The 24,338-nt window shown below is 51.3% G+C and overlaps 1 protein-coding gene across 2 annotated transcripts in view; it reads right to left on the bottom strand.

Annotated features, from left to right (window-relative positions):
- Positions 1 to 16,267: 16,267 nt before the first annotated feature.
- The window catches only part of Chst11 (carbohydrate sulfotransferase 11), a 188,056-nt gene continuing 179,985 nt past the window's right edge, over positions 16,268 to 24,338 (bottom strand). For both annotated transcript variants that reach the window (XM_075954405.1, XM_075954406.1), the window contains exon 3: positions 16,268 to 17,418. In XM_075954405.1, the coding sequence (XP_075810520.1) occupies positions 16,564 to 17,418 (855 nt within the window). In that variant the 3' untranslated portion in view covers positions 16,268 to 16,563. The remainder of the gene's footprint in view (positions 17,419 to 24,338) is intronic.

Raw genomic sequence — 24,338 nt, 5'->3', positions numbered from 1 at the left:
TAAGACAATTCAGGCAGGAGCAGCTACGGCCTCAGGAAGGGAATGAAGCCTCCTCAGCGTTGGCCGTGTACATTCAGGCCTTATTTTAGGGTGAACAGCCATAGCTGGTCCTGGTTCAGCTCACGCAAAGCCAGCGCCAGCTGCTCACGGCTGCCCCTGCTGGAGGAAACAGGAACTGCAAAGAGAGCGGGCGCCCTCCAGCGGCGGACCAGGGCGAGCATCTCTTTGGCAGGTGAGGAGAAAGGGTCCCTGGAAAGAGAGGTCGCTGGGGAGGCAGAGGCTGCATTTGGCGTCTTCCTCTACCGTTCTCCCTCTTATTTAAAAACTATTTTTGTTACACTGTTAGGGAGGTGGATGCATGTGGAGGCCAGAGAAAACTTTCTGGAGTTGGCTTGTGGATCCTGGGGACTGAGCTTGGTTCTTCAGCCTTGGAGACAGACACATTTATCCACTGAGTATCTCATTCATTCATTCATTCATTTATTTGCTTTTTGAGACAGGGTCTCTGAGCCTGGGGCTCGATAATTCAGCTACATGGGTCGCCCATCAAGCCCCTGGGATCCATCTGTCTCCCCAGCACTAAGGTCCAGACACAAGCTGGTACATCCAGCTTTGGTGGGTGCTGGGTCTCCACACTCAGGACCTCACGTTTCTACAGTGAACGCTTTGCTGCTGAACCATGTGCCCAGCCCTGTCACCCAGGTTTTGCTGGAGAGATACTGAGCAGGTCCGAGCTTGAGCTCAATGCTGTTGTGAGCAATCCCATCAGAGAAGAACTGTGGGTCCTTTCTCCAGAGACCGTTTGCAGATCAAGATGCTTTACGGGGCCCTGCTATAAATCTGGACAAAGGATGACGCGGTTAGTGGCCTCAGAGGAATAAAACACATTGACCATTCTGCAGGAGTTTAAAACCACTCGGTGTGGGGTAATGGGCACAATTAACACCAAAATTAGACAGAATGTGTACATAATTGAGACTATTGAGCGTAGCTATTGACTGTACCACCCCTGGTCTGCGGATTAGGCAACCCCACAATGTATTAGAGAATGCAATTAGCAAGACCTTATTGGATTTTATGACTGGTTCCAGGATAGATTTGCATGGAAAAACTTGGTAGGTGGCTTTCTAAGAATAACCAAGTGACCGTCATTTGAGTGGATAAATACTGCCAGTAGCGGCAATCTAATCCCTGTCACCCTCCCTCCCCGCTTCTCTCCAGTCTCCAGGGGCTCCCACCCCCCATCAAGTGGCTTCTTCAGCTTAGCCAACGCGAGTTCTTTGTCATTCATGCCTATCTTCTGCTTTACCTCCCAGCTCCTGCGTGGCTGACTGCTGTCAACGCTGGCCTAAGTGCTGTTTACTGAGTGAGGAAAAAAAAAACTTCAAGTCGATAAGCCCCAGTCGGGAGAAACAGATGACGGTTGGAACCTGTCAGGAAGGCTGTCACTGCCGTGGTGGGTCAATCGGTTTCCATTACTGTAACAAGGGTCTAAACTAATCAACTTATAAAGAGAACGGGTTTATGTTAGCTCCTGCGTTCAAAGGTCCCGGTCCATGATCGGCTGGTCCCAAGGCAAAGGAGCAAGGGATGATGATGGAGTGTGTGGCGGAATGAAACTGGCCACATCAGGGCTGGGTTACCAGAGAGAGAGAGAGAAGGGTCTGGTGCCTCGTGGGTGATGTCAGTTCACGGTGTTGAACAACAACAACAAAAAAATCCTCCTTTACTTCTGGGAAAGCTTCTAGGGCTTTTTGATAGCTTCCTGATCGTTATTTTATGCTCTCGGGGTCCCAGTCAGCTGGGTATTGCACTGCCTGGGTAGATGAAGCACCTCCCTCACCTCTCTCTCTTCTCTTGTGATTTTAAACATTCTTTCTGTGCGTGTTCTTTAGTTTTATCTCCCCATTCTTTTGCTGAATTCGTGTAGGCTAAGTTATTTTTAATTATCTAGAACCTCTTTTATTATCTCGTTCTCGGCACCTCTAGTTTTATGTAAACAATATCCCTGCTCACCTCTTGGCTGTTCTGTTTTCATGCTCTCTGTTTCCTCTGGGTGTATTTTTTTTTCCTCTTTGGTCCATGCGTTTTCTTTTGCTTTCTGACTATCTGGGGGCTCCATTCAGGAGCCCCACACAGCTGTCGGTGGTCAGTGGTGAAGAATTAAATTATTAATACAAGAGTTGGATGTTCCCAGAGAGAATGTCCTCTGGGCCCACCTGGTAGATGTATTGATTACGAGGCCCATTCCCATACCAGCTGCCCAGGGTCAGCAGCGAGACAGCCTTGTCTGTGTGTGACCCTAAGCTCAGTCTGTACAGGGTGCCATGGTGTGGCTGTACCTTCTGCCCTAGCAAGCTCGTGTTGAAATCAGATTGCCACTGGGACACCCTGGGCAGGACACAGGAGAGACACTTGGGCCCCGAGGTTCTGCTCTCACCATGGGTTGAGGTCTTTGTCATGTGGGTGCCTGTTAAGAGGGTGGGGTGTTCTTGTTTTCCCTTTCTCACGAGTCTGCTTCCCTTCCTCCATGTTATGATACAGCAAGAAGGCCTTTCCCAGGAGCTGGTACCACCCTGGTGACTTCGCAGCCTCCGGAACCATGAACCAAACTACTTACTTTTTGTAAATAAATACTCAGTCTCTGGCACTCTGGTATAGCAGCAGGAAGTGGGCTAGGGGACCATATCTTGCTCTTACATTCTTCGAGGCCGACTGATGGACAGGTACGAGCACTCCTGCTTATTGATGTCTGTGTTACCCAGAGTCTTAAGAAATGGCTTCCCAGGGCTGGAGAGATGGCTCAGCAGTCCTGAGATCAAACCCCAGCATCCACATGGTGGCTCAGAGCGTCTATAACCGTAATCCCAAGAAATTCAATATTCTCGTCTGGTGCGCTGATGTACATGCAGACAAAACACTCATGTACATAAAATACATAAATAAATAAACCTTAAAAAAAAAGAAAAGAAGATGAAACAGTTTCCCATGACAAGAGTGGATGAGCCTACTCAACAAGGATTGGCCTAGACCGCCCCCATCACTTCCAATAGATCCTCACCTAACTGTGTCAGTCCCTGAACAAACACCGAAAGGTCAAGGAAGCCACGCCGGCTGGGCTGGGCTCTGCTCTTCCCTACAGCAAGGCTGTAGTCTAGTAACCCGTGTCTTCACCCTGAAACAGGAATAGTAATGGCTTCTGGCGTGATGAGCCCCAGACCACTTGAGTCTACTTGCTGCTCAGGACACTGCCTGATTCAAGAGCTACCGGCGGGGTATGAATTTGTCCTCTAGGCATCCGATAACCTAGAGGGCCGCTTGTCTGCAGAGACCCACAGAGAATGCTACATGCTTCCTTTCCTGCCCCCTCTCTCTTTCCTTCTGAATCGGAGTCTGATGGAAAACTTTATTCATTTACTTGTTTAATTTGTCAAGGCCCAGACTGGTGTCAAACTCAGTATACAGGAGATTATCCTTGCCCGTCAGAGCCTGCTGCCTCCGCCTCCTGAGCGCTGAGAATACAGGTGTGGTTTATAACACGCTAGGGAGCAAGCCTCGGGCTTCCAGCGTGCTAGGCCAGCGCTCTGCCAACGGATCGCACCCCTAGCCCAATAAAAACATTTCCTAGTTCCTAAAGGCTTTTGGGCACTAAGGATAATGATGCTTTTCCCATTGACCTAAGCATTGCTCATTTGTATCGTACTAAGTATAAACTAATGGATTTTAGGACATGTTCCCTTCAGAGTCTTGCGATTGAGGGGAGGAAAAAACACACAAATATAACTAATATCAGTTTGGCAAACACGGTGTTAGTATTAACACGTCAAAAATAGTACTTGGGGTGAAGAGGAAGCCGCCGGCGGTGGGAGCCTGGCTGCACGTGCTGGGTCTCTAAGCAAAATTCCAAATCCGGAAAAAATTACCTTGGGCTCTGCTCTTATCGTGTGTAGCTCAGATCTGTAAATTAACACATGGAAATCCGAAGTGACAGGCAGGTGTGAAAGGGAACTCAGAGAAACAGCTGTTTTCAGGGATAATATTGAAAATACATAAAAGCTGTTAATAAATAAAAAGAAGCCCATATGTGTAGTTCTGAAACCAAAGCACTTCATTCCTGGCTTCTTCCCACTCCCCAAGTGTAAAGAGATTTTATTCCCCCTAAAAGTTAACCAGTTCTGCCCAGATTTACATAGATCCTTCCGGAAGCATCGGGATGAGGTTTGGCTTAGTGGGAAAGATGAAGATGGGATGGTTCCTATCACGACAGAAGGGTGTCTAGTAAACATCGAATTCGGGCTCACAAACACAGGGCGGCCCTCAGGCGAGAGTTGACTTCCACCTGGAGAAGCTGGAACCGAAGCAAGCGGTCAGCTCTGGGACTCGCTGCATGGTTTTGGTCTTGTGTGGTGATGGGCTGAAGAGACAAGAAGGTACCACACCTCCTCAGTTCCTTTCTGCCACCACTAAACAGCATGGACCTGGGCATGTCTCCTCCAGCAAACATCACTTCTACAGAGGACTTGGTTTGACCCCAGTTGGTGTGGGAGGTCCTTCTGTCTGTATGTTGTTTTCTTGGTTAATGAATAAAGAAACTGCCTTGGCCTGTTGGTAGGGGAGAACTTAGGTAAGCGGGAGATGGAACTGAATGCTGGGAGGAAGAAAGGCAGAGTCAGAGAGACACCATGGATCCATGGCCGGAGATGGACGTGATGGAACTTTGCTGGTAGGCCACGACTTTATGGTGATATGCAGATTAATAGAAACGGGTTAAATTAATATGTAAGAATTAGCCAATAAGAAGTTAGAGCTAATGGGCCAATCACTGATTTAATTAATACAGTTTCTTCGTGGTTATTTTTTTTTTTTTGTGGTTTTTCGAGACAGGGTTTCTCTGTGGCTTTGGAGCCTGTCCTGGAACTAGCTCTTGTAGACCAGGCTGGTCTCGAACTCACAGAGATCCGCCTGACTCTGCCTCCCGAGTGCTGGGATTAAAGGCGTGTGCCACCACCGCCCGGCTTCTTCGTGGTTATTTTGGGGCTAAGCTAGCTGGGCAGCTGGGACGAGCAAGCAGGCCCTCCTCCTACACCCAGTGTTTGGCAGTCTGGAGCCACTCCATGGGGTGGAAGGCTGGCCTGTGCCCAGGGCAAGTCACAGAGGCAGGGACTGTCATGTAAGAAAAATGGACAGGCCTTGGTCGTCCTGTCAGGAACTCAGTGGGCAGAGTAGAGTAAGCTGCCACTGTCCTTCCCATGGGAAGGCCAGGGTTATTGGAAGTCACTGAAGATCAATGTTCTGACCTGCGTGGCAAGCTGGCAGGGCAGAAAATGGCACGCCCAGCAGCTGCAATCAAAGAACGATGACTTGGGTCGATTCTGGGAGGATCTGAGGAGAAAGGAAGCATTGAGATGTGAGAACAAAACAAATTCCAATGACAGAGAACAAGAGGGAAAAAGAAAGGCCATATAGCATTCCCCAGGGCTGGCCAGGTTGGCATTTACAGGCTGGGCCGACCTTCAACCCAGGCCAAACACAAAGGTACTGAATTCACAGGTCCTAGATCCCACAGCTGTGAGATTGTTCATGGGGAAGGACAGCTGTCGGAGTCTGAATTGGATGGAAACTCTCCTGAAATGGAAATTTTCTAGAACATTCTCAGAGGTGTGGTCAGCAAGGGAATGTAAATGTTTATAAATCATAGTATAAAACACGAAAAGCCACGATACAAATTCTCGAAAGAGTTGGTGTTTCTGGGTTAATCCACGTATCTGGTCTCTAGATTTCCCAGCAGGCTCTCAATAATCGCTTTTTGGAGACATACTGGGCTAAACCTCACTATGTAGCAGAAGATGACCTTTAACTTCTGATGCCCTTGCTCTCAGTTCGCCAGGGCTGGGATCGCAGTCGTGTGCCAGCAGGGTCTAGTGTATGCGGGGTTGGGGTAGAACCTGGAGCTTTGAGCAGTGCTAGGAAAACATTTCACAAGCTGAGCTACGTTTCAGTCTCTGAATAACAGCATACATCTGTGTGCCAGGAACAGTACTAGATCAGAAGAAGATGGTGGCAACCACACAGTCATGGTCTGCATGCGTTGAAAGGGGGGAACAGACCCGGTGATGTCCTGGAGATCCTGGGACGTCAGCACAGACCCGGTGATGTCCTGGAGATCCTGGGACGTCAGCACAGACCCGGTGATGTCCTGGAGATCCTGTGACGTACGGCACAGACCCGGTGATGTCCTGGAGATCCTGGGACATCAGCACAGACCCGGTGATGTCCTGGAGATCCTGGGACGTACGGCACAGACCTGGTGATGTCCTGGAGATCCTGGGACGTCAGCACAGACCCGGTGATGTCCTGGAGATCCTGGGGCGTACGGCACAGACCTGGTGATGTCCTGGAGATCCTGGGACGTCAGCACAGACCCGGTGATGTCCTGGAGATCCTGGGACGTACGGCACAGACCTGGTGATGTCCTGGAGATCCTGGGACGTCAGCACAGACCCGGTGATGTCCTGGAAATCCTGGGACGTCAGCACAGACCTGGTGATGTCCTGGAGATCCTGGGACGTCAGCACAGACCTGGTGATGTCCTGGAGATCCTGGGACGTCAGCACAGACCCGGTGATGTCCTGGAGATCCTGTGACGTACGGCACAGACCCGGTGATGTCCTGGAGATCCTGGGACGTCAGCACAGACCCGGTGATGTCCTGGAGATCCTGGGACGTCAGCACAGACCCGGTGATGTCCTGGAGATCCTGGGACGTCAGCACAGACCCGGTGATGTCCTGGAGATCCTGGGACGTACGGCACAGACCCGGTGATGTCCTGGAGATCCTGGGACGTACGGCACAGACCCGGTGATGTCCTGGAGATCCTGTGACGTACTGAACACACCTGGTGATATTCTATAGCGCCTGTGCCAATACAGACGGGAAGCAGGCCACAGCTGTGTTTAAAACTGCATTTAGATGATGACGAAAGCACAAATATCAGTGTGAGAGGGGGCAGGGAGAGCGACATCCTCAGATAGAGACAATAAGAACAAAATCTGGGAGCTGGAGGAGTGGGGAAATGCTTGCCACAGCATAACGGTCTGAGCTCTGAGCCCTAGAACCTAAGGAAAAAGCCAGATAAGGTGGCAAGGAGGTGCCAGTAATTTGAGTTGGGGAGAAAGAGTCAAGAGACTCTCTGGGGCTCACCATCCAGCTCAGCTAGCCTTCTGAACTGGGGAGTCCCTGTTCAGAGAGAGACCTTGCCTCACACACACACAAAAAGGTGGAGAGCAATGAAGAAGACATTTGATGTTGACCTCTGACCTCCACACATCCAGAACACCCTACCACGAACACAATCTAGTCATTGATGGCTTAAAGAAACACAGTCATTAATGAAATTTTTATAAAAACTAGAAGAGGATTAAGGAAAAAGAATTTTTAAAAAAGAAAGGAATCAAGCCAAGAAAGGGAAAGAAAGAGAAAAAAAAAGAAAAACCCCACAGGAGTGGTATCTTATAGTCCTACAAAATGTTACGAGTCCCACATTATAACGCTGCAATTCCATGTGATCTGTCATCCAAGCTGAGGAATACCTGCACACAAGGAAACCCAGATATTCAATTATCCGGTGGGAAATTGCACAATTTTCTTTTTCCAAAGATAGAATCGCAGGCTGGCCTTGAACTCACTCTGTGGCTGAGGGTGACCTTGAACTTCTGACCCTCTGCTTCTACCTCCCAAGTACCAGGATTACAGGTGTGTGCTACCACACCTGGTTTAGGAAGTACTGGGGGTGGAGCCCAAGACTCGATGCCAGCTAGGCAGCAGCCTACCGACCGGCCACATTCCCACCCCTTTATGAAGACTTTCTGTCTGGAGGGAATTAACACCCAGCCTGTGACCACAAGCTGAGGGGAATGCCTACAGGCCTGTGAATTATGGATCGATCCTTAATCCTGAGAGGCCAAGTAGGCTAGAGTTAAGTGTAGTTCCCGTAGAGAGAGGCCCAGAAGAATGAACTACAGAAATTTGAGAGCAAGCTTCGGAGTCTTTGACTGAAGGCCACACATGTGTACAGAGTAAAATCCCACAACCCAGCTAAGAGCGAATTTAAGAGCTGGGGCTTCCCAGGAGATGGTGGTACACACCTTTAATCCCAGCACTCGGGAGGCAGGGGCGGGCAGATCTCTGGTGAGTTCTCGGCCAGCCTGGTCTTCAGAGTGAGTTCCAGGACAGCAGGGCGGAACCTTGTCTCTAGGCTCTACGCAGAGGTGTGTCCTACTCCACAAGCCCCTTGGAATAGATGAAGAGATGGGCGATGACCTGACCTTTCTGGGCCTCAGTTTCTCCATCTGTAAAATCAAGGTGGCCCGAGTTCCTAGGCTGAATCCAAAACTCTTGGCACTGATGTGCGTTTGAATGAAGACACTTTCAAATACAATGTATAGCGCATGCACATCCACCCCCAGCCCCTGCCTCCCAGCAGAGAGCCCGAGTGCTCGCCCCTGGTAAAACTTGTTAATATTTCGGCAGGAAAAGCTCAGACTTTCACAGTAAGTGGGACAAGCACAGACTATAATTAGCCTGTGTTAGCTAAGGTCAGGGTTTGCTGCCAAGCAAGCTTACTTCAATTCTATCTTTAAAAAAAAAAATCTTCTAAGGATTTTTTCCCTTAATGTTCAAGGGTTTTATGAATTTTAAAACTGCAGATGAGGGCTGTGGAGTTTTTCTGCCCAGCAGCTCGGCAGAAGCCCCGGGTGCTGTGCAATCCGCCATCAGCACGCTCTTTAGGTAGTCCCACATCCCGCGTTTGGGGCCCATAGCTTGGCAAGCAGAACTCAGAAGGGGGCCGGGCTTTTCAGGGTGAATGCCAAGCGGTCCCTGAACTGGACTTTGTGCAGGGCACAGGCTGAGCAACCAGAGCCTCCAAATCCAGGCTTCTGGAATGATAATCAACGGTGTAAGATGTCTTCCCTCAGGGCCACAGCTTTACTGGCGACCCACGCTCTCAATTTGCAAACGTGATCCACCTACCAGTTGCCAGGTGGAGCTTCTTAAAACACAGGGGGAGCTTCTGAAATCACAGGGCGGAGCTTCTGAAAACACAGGGCAGGGCGCTAGGTAGTGCCAGAAAAAGTGACTATTAGCAGGTAGCCTCCAAGGCTCACAGACCACACCTTGAGTTGTGAGTTCGAGACCCCCCCCCCCAACACACACACCGCCTTTGTGTCCCTGAATGTCTGTCTTCACTCTTCTTGTTCAGTAGCCTTCCCTCAGTCGGCTTCTGCCTGGGATTCCCAGCGACAGCTACTGTCCTCCCACATGGCCATCACGTGGCCTCCCCACACCAGTTCCCAAGTGTAACGGAAAGGTTAAAAATGCTGCAGGATCCCCGGCCGCAGTAGGCAGCGGAAATGCTGTAGGTCCCCAAGCGGTGGTAGCGGGCCATGTGGCGGCAGGCAGCGGGCCCTGAGAGCAGCCAATCTCAGGCAGAGACGGCTGCCCATCCCCGAGCAGTGGCTGGTCCCAGGCAGGGTGACACGTGTCGGCGGGCAAGAGACAGAGATGTCCGCCTACATGAAGGCCCCTTGAGGTGTTGGGACGGGGCAGAGTAGCTCTCTAGGAGCCATCGGGTTCACCCCCAGAGCCCCTTCTGGCTTTAGGCTCCTTGTTCTCTGTCCTGCCATCTGCTTTGTACCAGGCAGTGACTGTTTCCGACCTGGCCGTGACTAGGCCAGGCTCATTCACGACAGCGTGGAAGACTGGAAAGCCCTCATTATGTCTCTACACCAAGCTGCACTGCCGTCTTAAAAATAACCCAGAAGAGGAGCTGAGTGCGGGGCTGAGCGGGGACAGTGCTTGCCTAGCGAGGGTCTAATCCCCGGCTAATTGGTGAGCGAGGTAGAAAGGTCAGACGATCAGGGTCAGCCTTTGTTCCGAGCAAGGCTGAGGCCAGCCTGGGCTCTAGGAACAAACAAAAATTAAAGAAGAAGAAGCTCCTTAATGCAGAGGCGATTTTTTCATGCCCATAATCTGAATGATGGGCCCTCTTCTCTCCCTGGCAGACCATTCAAGAAATCAGAACATATTTTGATTTCTGACTTGAATTTGGGTGTAAATTAATTTTTACTTTCTTAAAAAAAATCCTTTTGTTTTTATTTAAGTATGTGTCTATTATAAAATGTTCTCATCAAAAAAAAAAAAAAGGGAAGTCATACTCCAGAAAAACCCACGTCTTTTCAAGATGAGGTACCTCGCCTCTTTCCCTAGTGACTTGGATCGGTGGTGGCGGCAATGGTGGTGGTCTGGGGGCCGGGGAGGTTGGAGGAGCTGTGCCCACCTAAGCCTTATTCTCTGCACTTCCTGCAGTGTTTGACAGAGGGCGCCCATGACACTATCAGAATTTCCTACTGATTGGGCAGACTGGAGCCCCTCTCTGATGGAAGCAGAGGTGGCCAGGATGGTCTTCATTTGCTGTTTCCCACCGGGCCTGCAAACAGCCCGAAGGGACAGGGGTAGGTGCTGGCAGACACATCTTGTCTGATTGACAGGCAGTGCTTCCTGCCCATTTGAGATGACTAAGTCCCGCCGTCTGGGCATCTCTCAACTGCAAGGGTAATGGTGACACCAGACACGAGTGTGAGAGGGCACAACGGCCATCATATACAGGGTGGTAAAAACAGAACCGAGGGCTGAACGGGAGGACTCACTGTAGTTAGTGCTGGCTGCACAGGCGTGAGGATGCAAGTTAGGTCTTTAGAACTCATGAGACAGAGAAAAGTAGCTGGACAGAGAAGTGTGCACTTGTAACCCCAACACTGGGGCTTCCTCACCAGCCAGCCTCGCTGAACTGGTGAGCCCCAGGCCAATGAGAGTCCCTGTCACAAAAAATAAGGTGGACAGATCTGAGGAATTAGATACTCAAGGTTGCCCTTTGGACCGTGTGCGCGTGGGCACACACACACATACACAGAGTCACACACACACATAGAGTCACACATGACAGACACACACACAGACACACACACAGAGTCACAGAATTTTGTTCAGGCTTACCTCAAGCTCAGGGCAATCCCCCTGCTTCAGTGACTGCTGGGATCATGAGCTTCCTGCACAGCAAGCTCACTCCTTCCATTGTTTCACGGATACCTGTTCTGTGTTGCTTGCTGAGACTCGCTCCTAGATGCTTTCAAGTGGGATTTCTCCGTGGAAATACATAGGAAAGAGATTTGGGCAATGACACCTGCATAGTTCTGATACCTGAATCATGAGCCAAATAAACATACTCATCAAGTACCCATCTCCAGCTTAACTGTGCCTGCTAATCTTGATTGTTGCGGTGGTTTGAAAGAAAATGGCCCCCAAGGAAGTGGCACTATTAGAAGGTGTGGCCTTGTTAGAGGAAGTGTGTCACTCCGGAGAGGCCGGCTTTGAGGTCTCTTATAGGCTCAAGCTACTCCCAATGTTTCAGTTCACTTCCTGTTGCCTGTGGCTCAAGATATAGGACTCCCAGCTCCAGCACCACGTCTTCCTACATGCCACCACGTCCCAACAGGTTGATAATGGACTGAAACACAGAACGTACAAACCTCCCCATTAGATGTGTTTCCTTTATAAGAGTTGCTGTGGTCATGCAATAGAAACCCTAACTAGGCCAATTGCCAAATCACCATGGGAACAGTCCTCTAGGCATGCCTGTGGGGGATGTTTTTAGACTGAGATGCTAAGACCACTCTAAATATGAGTGGCATCACAGCCTGGGTTGGGATTCCGAACTGAACAAAAAGAACTGGAGCTGGGCACCAGCGTCACCTTCCCCATGCCTCCTGATTAGGGATGTCATGTGATCACCTGCCAGCACCGTCCCCCCCCCCAAAATGGACTGTAGCCCTCACAGCGTGAGCCCAAACCATCAAGAATAAAAGTAAACTAAGACACCATCCATGAAGCCGTAGCAGGTGATGTGGCCAAAGACACAGTGGAGTCTGCAGCGGGGTCTGTGGTTTCCTAGCTGTAGGAATGGGCAGTTGAGGGGGCTGGAGGGATGGCTCAGTGGTTAAGAGCACTGGCTGCTCTTCTGAAGGACCCAGGTTCAATTCCCAGCATCCACATGGCCGCTCACGACTGTCTGTAACTCCAATTCCAGAGGATCTTGCATTCTCATGCAGGCAAAACCACAATGTACATTAAAAATAATAAATCATGAAGGAAGGAAGGAAGGAAGGAAGGAAGGAAGGAAGGAAGGAAGGAAGGAAGGAAGGAAGGAAGGGGCAAAGAGACAGGGTCCCGTGCCAGGGTGTAGGGTGTGAGGACACATTAGTCTAGGTTTGCACACTGGCTCTGCCACCACGCACGAGGGTCTTCACTGCCTTGTTTTTGACACGGTGGCAGGACCACACTAGGCAGCGGGCTTTCCAGTGAGCACAGATCTTCTAGAGAAGAGCGGGTGATGTAAAGCCCCGTCCATCCAGTTAAGAGAACCTCGTCACGGGGGAGAGGAGGGTTTACTACAGCTGTGTCTCACGTTCACACTCACACATGAGCTGGGTGACCACAGGCTGAAGGGCACAGCCCACCCCACTCCACCCCAGTCTCAGCAACGAGCCACAAATAGACCATACACAGAACACAGCTTTTTTTTTTCTTCAATTTAATTGAAGTTACTTAGAAAAATAATCAGGCTTGAATGGCTTTTCCTGGAGGAAGGTTCGGGAACACTTCACGTGTCTGTTGGCAACATGGAATTCAGCTTCTTTAACAGTATAGTAAGATACAGGGAGAGAATTCTACAACAGGCCCTCAACTGCATACAAATATGTAAAAAAAAAACACGCTCCACAAAGATGTTAAATTTTACATCCATATGCCTTACTGAGAATGCTCAGAAGAGAATACGGATACCGCCTTTTGTACCTGATGAGAGCAGACCAAAATTTGCCTGCTTCTGGCCAAGGGTCCAGCTGGTTCTAGAAGGTCCTGTTGCCTATTCAGAGGGTCTGTTTGGCTGTGGTAGGGAAAAGCCGGGGGATGCTGGTGGGCAGAACCTGGGGGAGTGACGGGGTCAGTCCTGCTGACGAAGAGGTGGGCCACAATGGGAGTGGGGTGCCAGGAGTACACAGGCTGGGGCGATATGTGTGTGTGTGCATAGACTGTGCATGTGTGTGTGTGCACATCCACATGTGTACGCGTGTGTGTGTGTGTGTGCACATCCACGTGTGTACGCGTGTGTGTGTGTGTGCACATCCACGTGTGTACGTGTGTGTGTGTGTGTGTGCGCGCAGAGGAGGTCTCGGCAGAGGAAAGCAAGCACAGTCCCTGTGGCTTTGTCAGTTGAAGCAGAATAGTAACACAGCTGTTATCTGAGCTAAGTGTCTTCAGGCCTTGCACAGTGTCCCAGAGCTCTCTCAGAGCCTGGGCTAGTCTTGTGTGCTCGGGAGGGCCAGCCAAAGTGAAGTTGGTGGTTCCCACAGTTCTCCTTCAGGCTGAACAAGCAGGAGAGAAAGGCTTGCCCTCGGGACCAGGCGGTCTGTCCTGAGACCCGGACAACGGGCTGTCCTGCTTCCCAGACCAGCTGAGAAGGGCAAGTGCGGGGGCTGGAAAGGCTGCAGGCAGGGACCCCTGTGGCTGATATTTTAGACATTTCCAATAAAGGGGTAGGCTAAGAAGGAATATCTTTGTCATTCTACTCAAATGTACCTGGTCCTAAAAACACAGCTGTGCCTTTGAACAGGACCTCGGCCCAGAGCCGGGACGCCAGCAGCTCCTTTTCTTAGCTAAGCACGAGAGCAAGAGAAAGTCTTTGCAACGTTTTCCTGTAGAAAACACTTGGGTTTCCAAGCACACTTCACCGACGGATATCTTCAGCTAGGGACACAGAATGCTTCCTACCTTCTACAAAACAGTTGAACCAATACATGTTTTTAAAAATGTCACTAGAAAATAAAACGTGAACACAAAACAGGAGAGGCCCTCATCCCAGAAGCACAGACACATGGTCCCCCTGAAGGACGATCTTTCTCACTTCAGAGAGAAAGACGGAGTAACGGCCATCTGCACACAGCACTTTACCACAGATGAAAGACAAACAGACATGCAAAACACGGAAACCAACACGAATTTCCATTTAAAACCCCCGGAGCACACAGTTTCAAACTGTGGGTGGAAGTGAGAAGTGTTTGTCACGAGGCCATCGTCCCCACTGAGTGGCCTTTAAGGCCAGGAATCAGGGGCTGTTTCTGTGTCCTTATGCCACCTTCCCCCTCCACGACAGCCAAGACTTCCCTCCCCTGTGTTTGGAGGGCAGGCTAACTGTCTGGGGGCAGCATCCAGATGGAGCCATCCCACTTGGGTAGAGACTAATTCACTTCATCCTCTTCCCAGACAGAGGCTGTGCGGCTGTTTCTGCTTGTTTGTCTGCGGAGGGACCTAGGAGGTGGTTGTCAATCCTTGCAGACCGCAGACAGGCTAGACCACCCTCACCAAAGGCTACTGTGTGAAATGCCAGCTAAGACACACCTGCCGTACGGGACACCGGGTCCTGCAGCTCAGAAATGCTGCATTCTCCCAGATTCGCGAGGCAGAGCACGTATGTATGAAAGGCCCTGAAAAGTCCTGCAGAGAAGAACCTGACTTAATTTTGTTTCCTAAGGATACGTGACCACAAACCCCTCCAAACTGACACCCTACAGAGCCCGGGCTCTGTGGAGCGCCCCTTAGCGACATCACACAGAGCGCCCTATCAGCAGAAGGTCAGTTCTGGAGGACAGGGATGTCCAAAGTCTGTCACCGCTCTTGGTCAAAGGCATGACATAAATCTATCTATCAAAGGCGAGGGGAGAGAGACTGGGGAAGGTACCTGCGTTTTATAAATAGCCGCCGTCAGCTGCTCTGGCTCGTATTCCCCTCACATTAAATAATTTCCTCCGTGAGACAGAGCCACAGCTACGGCTGATCCCAGGCTCGCTGTGAGCCTAACAATACCATCTTAATAGTTTCTGTGAATAAATTATTCATTATTTTGCTTTTCAGAATATTCTCACCCCTTCACGCTACACTGCATCAAAAACAAAAGCAAACAAACAAAGGAAACCAACTAAAACACAAAAAGCAAAAATTATACCCCACTCCCTCCCCAATCGTGAGAAATATTATATACAGCATCTGCTACCCACCCGGACACTGGCTGTAACGGGAGCGTGGCTCAAATATCAACTGAGCAGCCTCAGAAAGGACCAGAAAGGAGGACTAGGTCTGGGTGTTGATCAGCAAGGAATAGAAAGCACTGGTTTCCAGCGTTCTGGAGGAGAGGGAGCATAGGTTAAGATCCCGGGCAGCTGTCCTGGATGCTCTGTCAAGGCAGAGGCGTGGGAGGGTGGGCATGTGCCCGTGGGTGCCACCTTACCCGAGACAGACATCACTAATCGTTCTCAACACACCTCCATTCATGTCTGGAGAAGACTGAGGCTTCTGCTACCCAGAAACTGCAGCTAGACATACACGATCAAATGTTTCTGCTGTTTCTTGTGTTGGGCGATGAACTTAGGTCACTCAGCTAGTGAAGTGGACCGACCCAAACGTGTGGTTTTCAAATTTGTGAGCTGTAGAAAAATGCAAATTTGTTGGGGTCAAGGACTCTCTGAGCCATTTGAGAATAATCCAAACCCCACGTGAAGACCGCAAGAATAGGGGCTGGTTCGCTGTTGAGCAGTTTGCCCTGTGTTCACACAAAGTTTGCTGAGAGCCAAGGCTACTGGGTTCATTCAATGCTCGGCCTGCAGGCAAGCCTGGAAAACAGTAGATGCTCAATAAATATTTATCAAATATAAAATAACAGCTACTCTTCACCAGAACTGGAAAGTGCCAGTTGAAAATTTCCACAAGAAGCCTATTCTTACAGATTGGTAATTTTGGTGAACAGAAACTGCCACCATCCACTCTCTCCTTGGGCTAAAAACTTTCCATTTCTTTACTGCTGGGGACTCTGGGGTTCCCGCAATCCGTGTGAACCGCCCCGGCCCCACTTCTTAGTGCAAGGACAATTTACTTATTTCCAAGCAGGGTTTCTTGAACGGTGGCATCCACGCAACCCAGCTGCTGTCACCACGGGATTCCAGGAGAGGGTAGCGGGGAGACAATCACACCCCCTAAACAAGCCATAGCCAGCAAAGCACAGACCATATTCTCCTCTAGAAAGACACGAGCAGTCTGCTGCCACAGAAAGAAACCTATACAGAGATCACGTTTAAATTACTATAAATAAGAACCATTAGACTTCACGGAACACACAGTTTGTGGAATTCACCAGAACACAAGGACACCTTGGAGATGGTGTTGCGGTTTCCACTTCTAAAGAACAGGGACGATCCACCCCGCTCCCCTGCACAGACAGCTGTCCTTTCCCGTGGAGGATTTAAATAATTCTTGCCATGCCGCTCGCAGCATTCCCCCCGAGACATATTAACTTACAAAACAACCCAGTATCCATAGAATTCTTTCGACAAATAAAAAATCTTAAATTAAAAAGCAGGATTCTCTCCCTCTCTCCCCCAACCACCCCCCCACGCCCCTTTATTCCAATTTCAGGTAGTTTGGCACTGAGTAATTGAACATTAAAAAGTCCAGTTTGTAGACTTCGTAGAGCTGCGTCTGGTGCTCGGCGCTGATGTTCTGGAAGAACTCCGTGGTCATCTCGTCGGTAGTTCTGGTGGACTTTGCATAGGTGGGGAACTTCAGGTAGCCGCTCACTCCGGCCAGCTGCAGCACATAGTTGGAGTCCTCCTCCAGCGTCTCGTACTTGCCCACGAGGTCGTAGTGGATGTGGCAAGGGTGGCAGAGGGAGTAGACCGTCTGCCAGTGCTCGTTGAAGGGCTCCTCCCGCTGTGTGTGTGGGTCGATGAGGTAGGCCACGAACTCCTCAAACTTGACGTCGTCCCCCTTGCGCAGGGCCTCCTGCGTGGCGTTCTTCCGCTGGCGGCGGATGATCTTGGTGCCGTAGCGCTTGTGGAAGGAGGTGTTGTACTTCTGGGTGAACTTGTTGCGGTAGGCAGACACGAGCCTCTCGAAGGGCTCCCGCACGAACAGGAACTTCATGTAGCTTTTCAAGCGGTGGTTGATCTCTGGGATGCTGTACTGGTTGAGGGTCTTCAGGTTGGCCGAGACGTGGGCCTCATTGGCGGGGATCTCCATGGGATCGCTGTACTTGCCCCGGCCGCTCAGAACCATCATGAGTCTCTTCCAGTTGGTGCATGCCACCTTGGGCACGTAGCAGTAGATGAGCTCGTGGTCCTCATCCACCACCAGGTGCTTCAGGTCGTTGGGGGTCAGCACCCGACGCTTTCGGCTCATGGCGCTGTTGGCCCGGCAGGTGTCTGTCACTTGGTCCCTTCTCATCTGGTGCAGGATGGCAGTATTGGACAGCTCCAGCTGCAGAGGAGATAGAAGAGGGCGGAGAAATGAGTGCTTATCTAGAACATTCCTACGTGGTTGCCACGGTCGCTGGTCCACGTATTCAAACAGTTATCTACACCATGTGAGGTGCACAGCTTTTGGAGGCAGGGTGAGGTGAGGCTCAGCCTAACTGCTTAGCGTTGGAGGCTCCACAGAGGTCAGAGGGGAAGGCCTGGGAAGATGCCTGTGTTCTCTAAGAGCAAAAAGCCCTCCCCAGAGTAAGATGTGTTGGTTAGTTTTAACTGTCAACTTGATACAACCTAGGATCATCTGGTAAGAGAGTATAAATTAGAATTATCTAGACTAGAATGGCCTGGGGTCACGACTGTGGGGGATTGTCTCCATTGTTAACTGATGTAGGAAAACCCTGCCCACTGTGGGCATCACTGTTCCCTAGGCTGGGCTCTGTTCTATAGAGGAGTGAAAAACACTAGCAAGTGTGCAAGGAAGGATGTATTTATTTCTCTCTGCTCTTGACTGTGTTTTCATTTCTCCCCAGTGGCAGGCGATAGTCTAGAACTGTAAGCCAAATAAATCCCCTTCTCCCCACTAAGATGCTCTTGGTCAGAGTATTTTATCACAGCAACGGAAATGGAGCGAGAATGGTCAGCCATTCCCAGTCAGAACCTAATCCCATTATCCCTGAGGCTGTCATTGAGTACCAGGACCCTGATGTCACGTGGTAGGACCTAGAATATCTAGGGTGGTGATGGGGGAGTGTCATATATCAATCTGTTGATTTCATTGGCTAAGCAATAAAGAAACTGCTAGGCCCATTGGATAGGCCCACCCTTAGGTGGGTGGAGTAAACAGAACAGAATGCCGGGAGGAAGAGGAAGTGGGCTCAGACTCCACAGCTCTCCTCTCGGGAGCAGACGTCCGCCATGCTCCTGGCTCCTGGGCAGACACACGCGATGAAGCTCTGAAGCTCCGACCCAGGATGGACTTAGGCTAGAATCTTCCCGGTAAGACCGGTGCTACACAGATGATAAGAAATGGGCTAGTCCAGGTGGGAGAGTTAGCCTAGAAGATGCTAGGTAGAAATGGGTCAAGCAGTGTTTAAATGAATACAGTGTCTGTGTAATTATTTCGGGGCATAAGCTAGCCGAGCAGGCGGCTGGGGTTTTTGGGGTCACAGCCCTGCCGCCCCTATTACTACAGGGTGGGACTTGTTATCCAGAAATACTTAATGGTTTCAGAAGATACCACCACTACGGCTGGAGAGGTGGCTCCGCGGTTATGAGCACCATCTGCTCACCTGAGTTCAATTCTCAAGACCTGCACGGGGGACTCAGAACTCCTTGTACCTCCAGTTCTAGGGCATCCAACAGCTTTTGTGGGCACCGTGCATACACACAGTACACAGACATACTCTGCAGATAAGACACCCACACACACGGAATAAATCAAATCACCACGACAAAAACACAAAAGTGACGAAATTCTTACACAAAACTCTAGGCTCCAGGAATCCCGCCTGGCCTCTCTGAAGCCTGCCTTATGAGACCTGGGTTTACGGGAGCACTGAACAGGCTGGAGGAGAAGAATGAGTTCTTGGCTTGAATGCCAAGGAGGAAATGGACAGACCTCGGAGAGCAGCCCGAATGTCCACTCAGAGGACAACGAAGAGTTATGACTTTAACTTAAAAACCCATTAATGTCACTTCCACCCTCTCTTCCCCGGATGGCATTCTTGTCTCCAACCAGGGCTCAAAGGAACTGTCATAACAGTCACGATCTGTCTGAGGGGCTTAGATATCTGAGGGACAGCTCTTTGGGGACAGCAGAAGACACGGACGGCAGTTTGTTCCTTATCACTGGAAGAGAACACTGTTGCTCGCCAGCCCAGTCCCGACAGTTCTACAAAGCAGGGGTTTGCAGGTGGCTCTGTCGGGGAGCGGCGCTGGAGGAGGAATCTCTTCCGCATTCCCACCTTTCCCTTCTTCCTCTTTTTCCCCCTTTAAAGAGGCTTGAGGAGACCATAGCAGAGGATTTGTGTGCAATTTTGAGGATCTTATTTGGTTGTGAGCTTCTGAACAACAGGAGCACGGGGGAAACGAGACAGAATTTCCTTGCTCTTGTTATCAAAGAGAAACACGTTTCAATTGTTTGGGGGCAAAGGATGTACCAGATCTAAGGGATTCAGAAAATTCAGTCAGGGAGGGAGGTTCTTGGATCCAGTATGCTCAGGACGGAGCCTTCAAAGGGCTCAGTCTTTGGCTGAGTGAATGCCAACACGGGATTGCCTAAGGAACGCGGTGATGTGTACGGTCCCCTCTTCCTCTCAAGGAAGGAGGCCCCTGAGATTCTTACAGAGGCTGCAGAATCCATGAAAAGAACATCTGCCCTGCGGAGCAGCCCTCACCCCAGCACCGTCACTCTCTCTGGGCGGGCTCTCCTCAGTATCGGAGATAGTTTATGCTAGGGCTTCTCAAATGTGGGCACGTGTGGAGGTCACAGCATCCCAGCTACTCCCCGGCTTCCAGCCAGAGCTGGAAGTGTGGCGGGGTGGAGAGCCTGCCAGTGTTCCTCTGCTAAGATGGAGCAAGATGCCACGGAGTGAGGTTTAACCCACAGCCGTGTATCCCCTGACAGTAACGGAGACTGAATTCTTAGATCAAGTCCCCCAGGGTGGTGTCCCCTCGAGGCCTCATTCCTTGGCCCATGACGGCCTCTCCTGCTGGCTCTTTGCACTGTCCTTGCCCTCGGCAGGCACCCTTGAACCAGCATACCACCCTCTCTCGGCAGGCTCCCCCGAGCCAGCATACACCATCCTCCCTCGGCAGGCTCCCCCGAGCCAGCATACCATCCAGGCAGCTCTAGTTTTCCTTACTGGTATCTTTAAAGCCCTGCCTCCAGTTCCAGTCCTATTCTAGGGTCCTCCAGGCTGGAGAAGTTAACACGAACTCAGTGGGAGAGAGAACCCCACTAAATGCCAAGCGTGGCTGCTGTGCGGGACCACGCTTTGAGGGCTGCAGATCCATGCTATGTCCTGGTGGGGCTCTAACATCTTGGACCAATTCACAGGGGTCCTTAATGACAGAACACAGAACCCAGTTTACTATCAGACGCCGAGAGACTCTACCCTCGCCCTGCCACCAACTTCCTTCATCTCCCTGTGATGTCCTCAAAGTATAGGCCAGGGGAGGGGCGGAGCCTAGGATGTCCTGAACACTGCTTCTGGCTCTGGGCTGCATCCGGCATGCTTGATTTGATGTCTATTTTTAATCTGGACGTTTTGAAAGCCAACTGTAATTACCGTGAGGACCGAGCTTAGGGGGTGTTTTAAGACGTCTTTAAAGTTTTACAGTGTTTTATCTTAAAAGGAAGAGTCCGCCTGCCCTGTGAGGTCTGCAGTCTCCTGGGATGCAAGACCCACACCGAAGCAAGCGGCACCCCCTCGCTGCCTGTGGTTGGAGAGACCCAGGGAAATGGAAAGCCAGATAAAGAGGTAAATCTGGAAGCTTCCAATGACTCCCCACCTGTTACAACAGTTGGCTTGGGGCCAGGCTGGGTTTCCCAATTAAAAAATCTGGATGCAAGGCTGCAGGGACAGCTCAGCTGGTGACTTGCTTGCCTGCGGGAATGAGGACCCTATTTCGTCCCCTGAAACCCGCTTTAAAGGAGCTGGTTATGGTGGCACACACTTGTAACCCCAGGGCCGTGGGGCTGAGATAGTCCTGCCCTGCGTTTCTGTGGTACCGCGGACACCTGTTGTCCTGAGTTACAGGGATGGTGAGAGCGCCCGATGGATGGATTTGCTGACGAAACCACAGCCCCAGCAAACACAAGCACCATGTCTACAGCTGTGTTTACTACCTGCGAGTCACCACTGGCCCACACTCTCTGACGCAGGCACCGTCGTTAATCCTGACTTACGGATAATGAAACTGAGTGACTAGGAGAACTAGCTTGCTCAAGGTCACAGACCAGGAATTGGGGCTGGAGTTCAAGTGCTGGAGACAGTGCTGAGACCCTAACTCGCGTGGCTCCTGGGGTCTGAAGACACACCTGGGAGTTACCGTAGGGGTAGCCACTTGGAGACTCAACCCTGGCATTTCATAGGTGCCTGTCAGGCTGGGTTCTACTCCTATCCCAGAGGTCTGTTACCAGGGACTTCAGGGCCCTGCTACTGCCAGGGTAGAAACCTCGGCTTCCTAGGGTCCAGGGTCAGCAGCTGGACTAACCTGGGATCTGGGTGTGAGCCTTGTCAAGTTTTACTGGATCACACTGTGCTGGTGTTGCCTGTGAGTAACCAGCTGGTGTCCTCCCACCACCACCTGACAGGAAGGCTTGCAAGACGGTGGCTCTCTTGGAGCCCCTGTTGTACCCAAGCTAGCTGCTTAGTTTTGGGACCTTGGGACAAAGAAAAGCCAGGCGGGCTTCCTGAGGAAAGCAATCAATCGGTGTGTTAAGAGAAAGCTCTGAGGCTCAGCCCTTGCCTGGCTTGCGTGCATGTTGTATACCTCCTTGCATGTCACAATTCACTCGCTCTGTCCTCAACCCCCCTAGAATGCTAACTCCCGGGGTGCAGGTGTCTCCCATTGTTGTTGGTTCTCTGTTCTACTACAAATCCCCGATACATACATACATATTCGAATGTTTGTTGAATGAATGTGTGAATGCATGTATGCACGAGTCACTGCACATATACTCACACGCACGTAATGCACGCACGAAAGAATGAGTGAATGATGCCGGTATGGATGAATGAAATGGGAGCCGGAGACTATATAGGTTCTTGGTGACGGCAGAGGCTGCACGCCCCCTTGGTGTCTACATCTGCTGCCCTGGTTCATCTTCCCACGGAGGCTGTGGGCCAGAGCCTGAAGCACAAACGCATTAGCAGACGGGCTCTGGGTCTTAGGAGGAATTGGCTCCGACTGCCTCCACTCTGATGAGGGGAGAGAGAGCCCTGGTGCTGTCTACCTGCCGAGTGAGGTCAGGAAACAGGAGCCGTCACACCAGGCTGGAGGGTGAGGACGGAGGAGACGCAGAGGGCTTTGCATAGGGCACGTGCGTGCGCGTTGGGGTTTCTTTCCAGGAAGCAGCTGCAGCTGAAGGGGCCTCATTTACATCTCAGACCCGCTGTGGGGGCTTCCGGGGAGGCCTGGGCCTTGTGAAGAGTGGTTGGGGCACAGGAATGGGGCCACTGCCAACGGGACTGGCTTCCCATGAATGGTGGCCCAGAAAAGGGACAATGGCGAGGAAGGGACACAGAGTAGGAGGCTGGACCCTGAGACGGGCTCTGCACCTGCTGTGACACACTCCGGGGACCTCGGAAGTCACTGGTGGCCGGAGGACGGATGCAGGCTGGAGGCTGCCAGCTCCCCCAAAGGGCTGGGCTGCCTGAGATATTTGCGGGAGGCAGGAATGGTGGTGTAGGTGTGGCCCTGCAGGTTCTCCTGGCCTCTGACTGGACCCTTGACTGTGTGAAGTCGTTCCTGCCTCTCTCCAGAGACACAGCAGCACATTCTGCTGAACACGCTACCTGAGCATCTTGGCCCCCCAGGCCATGGTTACCCACCCTGTGGCATGGGGACAATAACTGTGCAGTTCTCGGGACTGTTTTGAGGACCAAGGTCTCAGAGAAAAGCACACGGCACCATGCCTGAGTTTCAGGGAACACCACAGAAGTAGAAATTCTCTTTCTGTTAAAAGCGTTATGGAGGACTGTCTGGGAAGGGTCTGGCGGCAGAGCCGGACACCTGCAAACCCATTACTGACCCTTGAACGTTCAGCATAGGCGAGAATCCACCCTAGGAACCTGACTGTATGGTCGGGGTGGGTGGCCCAGACACCTGCTCCTGACCACGGCCCTGGAGTCTTCCCATCACGCCAGCTGTGGTGGCTTTGTTTCACCTGGAGAACCGCTCGCTGACTGAGCGTCTTTCTCCGGGCGTGCGCTCTGCAGTGAGCGTCCAACGCACATCTGTCATCTGCACACAGTGCCTGTCTCCTGGTGATCTGGTACCTCAGTGACGGAGAAGATGGACGGATGTCACTGGCAGCTGCGCATTAGAAGAGCAACTGTCCAGCTCTGCGGAGAATAGCTATCAGCATGGGCTAGCGCACTGTAAAGCGGACGCGGACGTCAGGGCGCCAGGATCGTGCGTGAGTGCGTGCGTGCCTGTGCACTTGCTGAGGTCAACCTTGGGTATCATTCCTTAGATGCTGTCCACATCCCCTTTGAAGACAGAGTTTCTTGTTGGCCTGAACCCGCTAGGCTTGCTGGGCAGTGAGCCCGGCCACCCACCAGTCTCTGCCTCCCCAGTGTGGGATTAGAAGCACATGCCACCATGCCGAGTGTTTTACGTGGGTCTAGGAATTGAGGCCAGGTTCTCACGCTTGTGCAGCCAGCACTTACTGGCTGACCTATCTCTGAAGCCCCGCGACCTTGCTCTTAATAGAGGAGTAGGTTTCCATAACACCCCATCTCGCATTTCCGAAAGTTTTCACGCACTATTCCTGATGATGAGGAGGCTGGGATTGGGCCAACCCGGCAGATAGAGCCCCAAAGTATTCCTCCCTCTCCCACAAACCTGGGCGGGCCCTGAAGAGCCACGCCCAGCAGCAGGACCCTGTCTTTAACGATTACATCACCGCGAAGGAACACAGTCAGTACCTTTCCTGTCTCCAGGGCTGCAGGGGCTGGGCTGGTCCACGCAACCTTGTGTTCCAAGCACTGGTGCCCGATACTTGGAGGATTCATAAGGAGGATTTGCTTTGTGCCAACACAGTAGCATCTCTCTAGTGCCAACTCCTGTCTCATCTCAGAGAAGATGGCCTGTGGTCCTCATGGCAGTGTACCAGGAAGGCCACAGGGTGGCGCTACTGGGACCAGCATCTCTGAATTCACTAGCTGAGGAACGTCAGCACCTGAGATTTTTAGGCTA

This window comes from Microtus pennsylvanicus, chromosome 20 (assembly GCF_037038515.1).
Source record: "Microtus pennsylvanicus isolate mMicPen1 chromosome 20, mMicPen1.hap1, whole genome shotgun sequence".
NCBI lineage: Eukaryota > Metazoa > Chordata > Mammalia > Rodentia > Cricetidae > Microtus > Microtus pennsylvanicus.
Note: the sequence above shows the minus strand (reverse complement) of the source record. Positions and strands in the feature narration are given on the sequence as shown.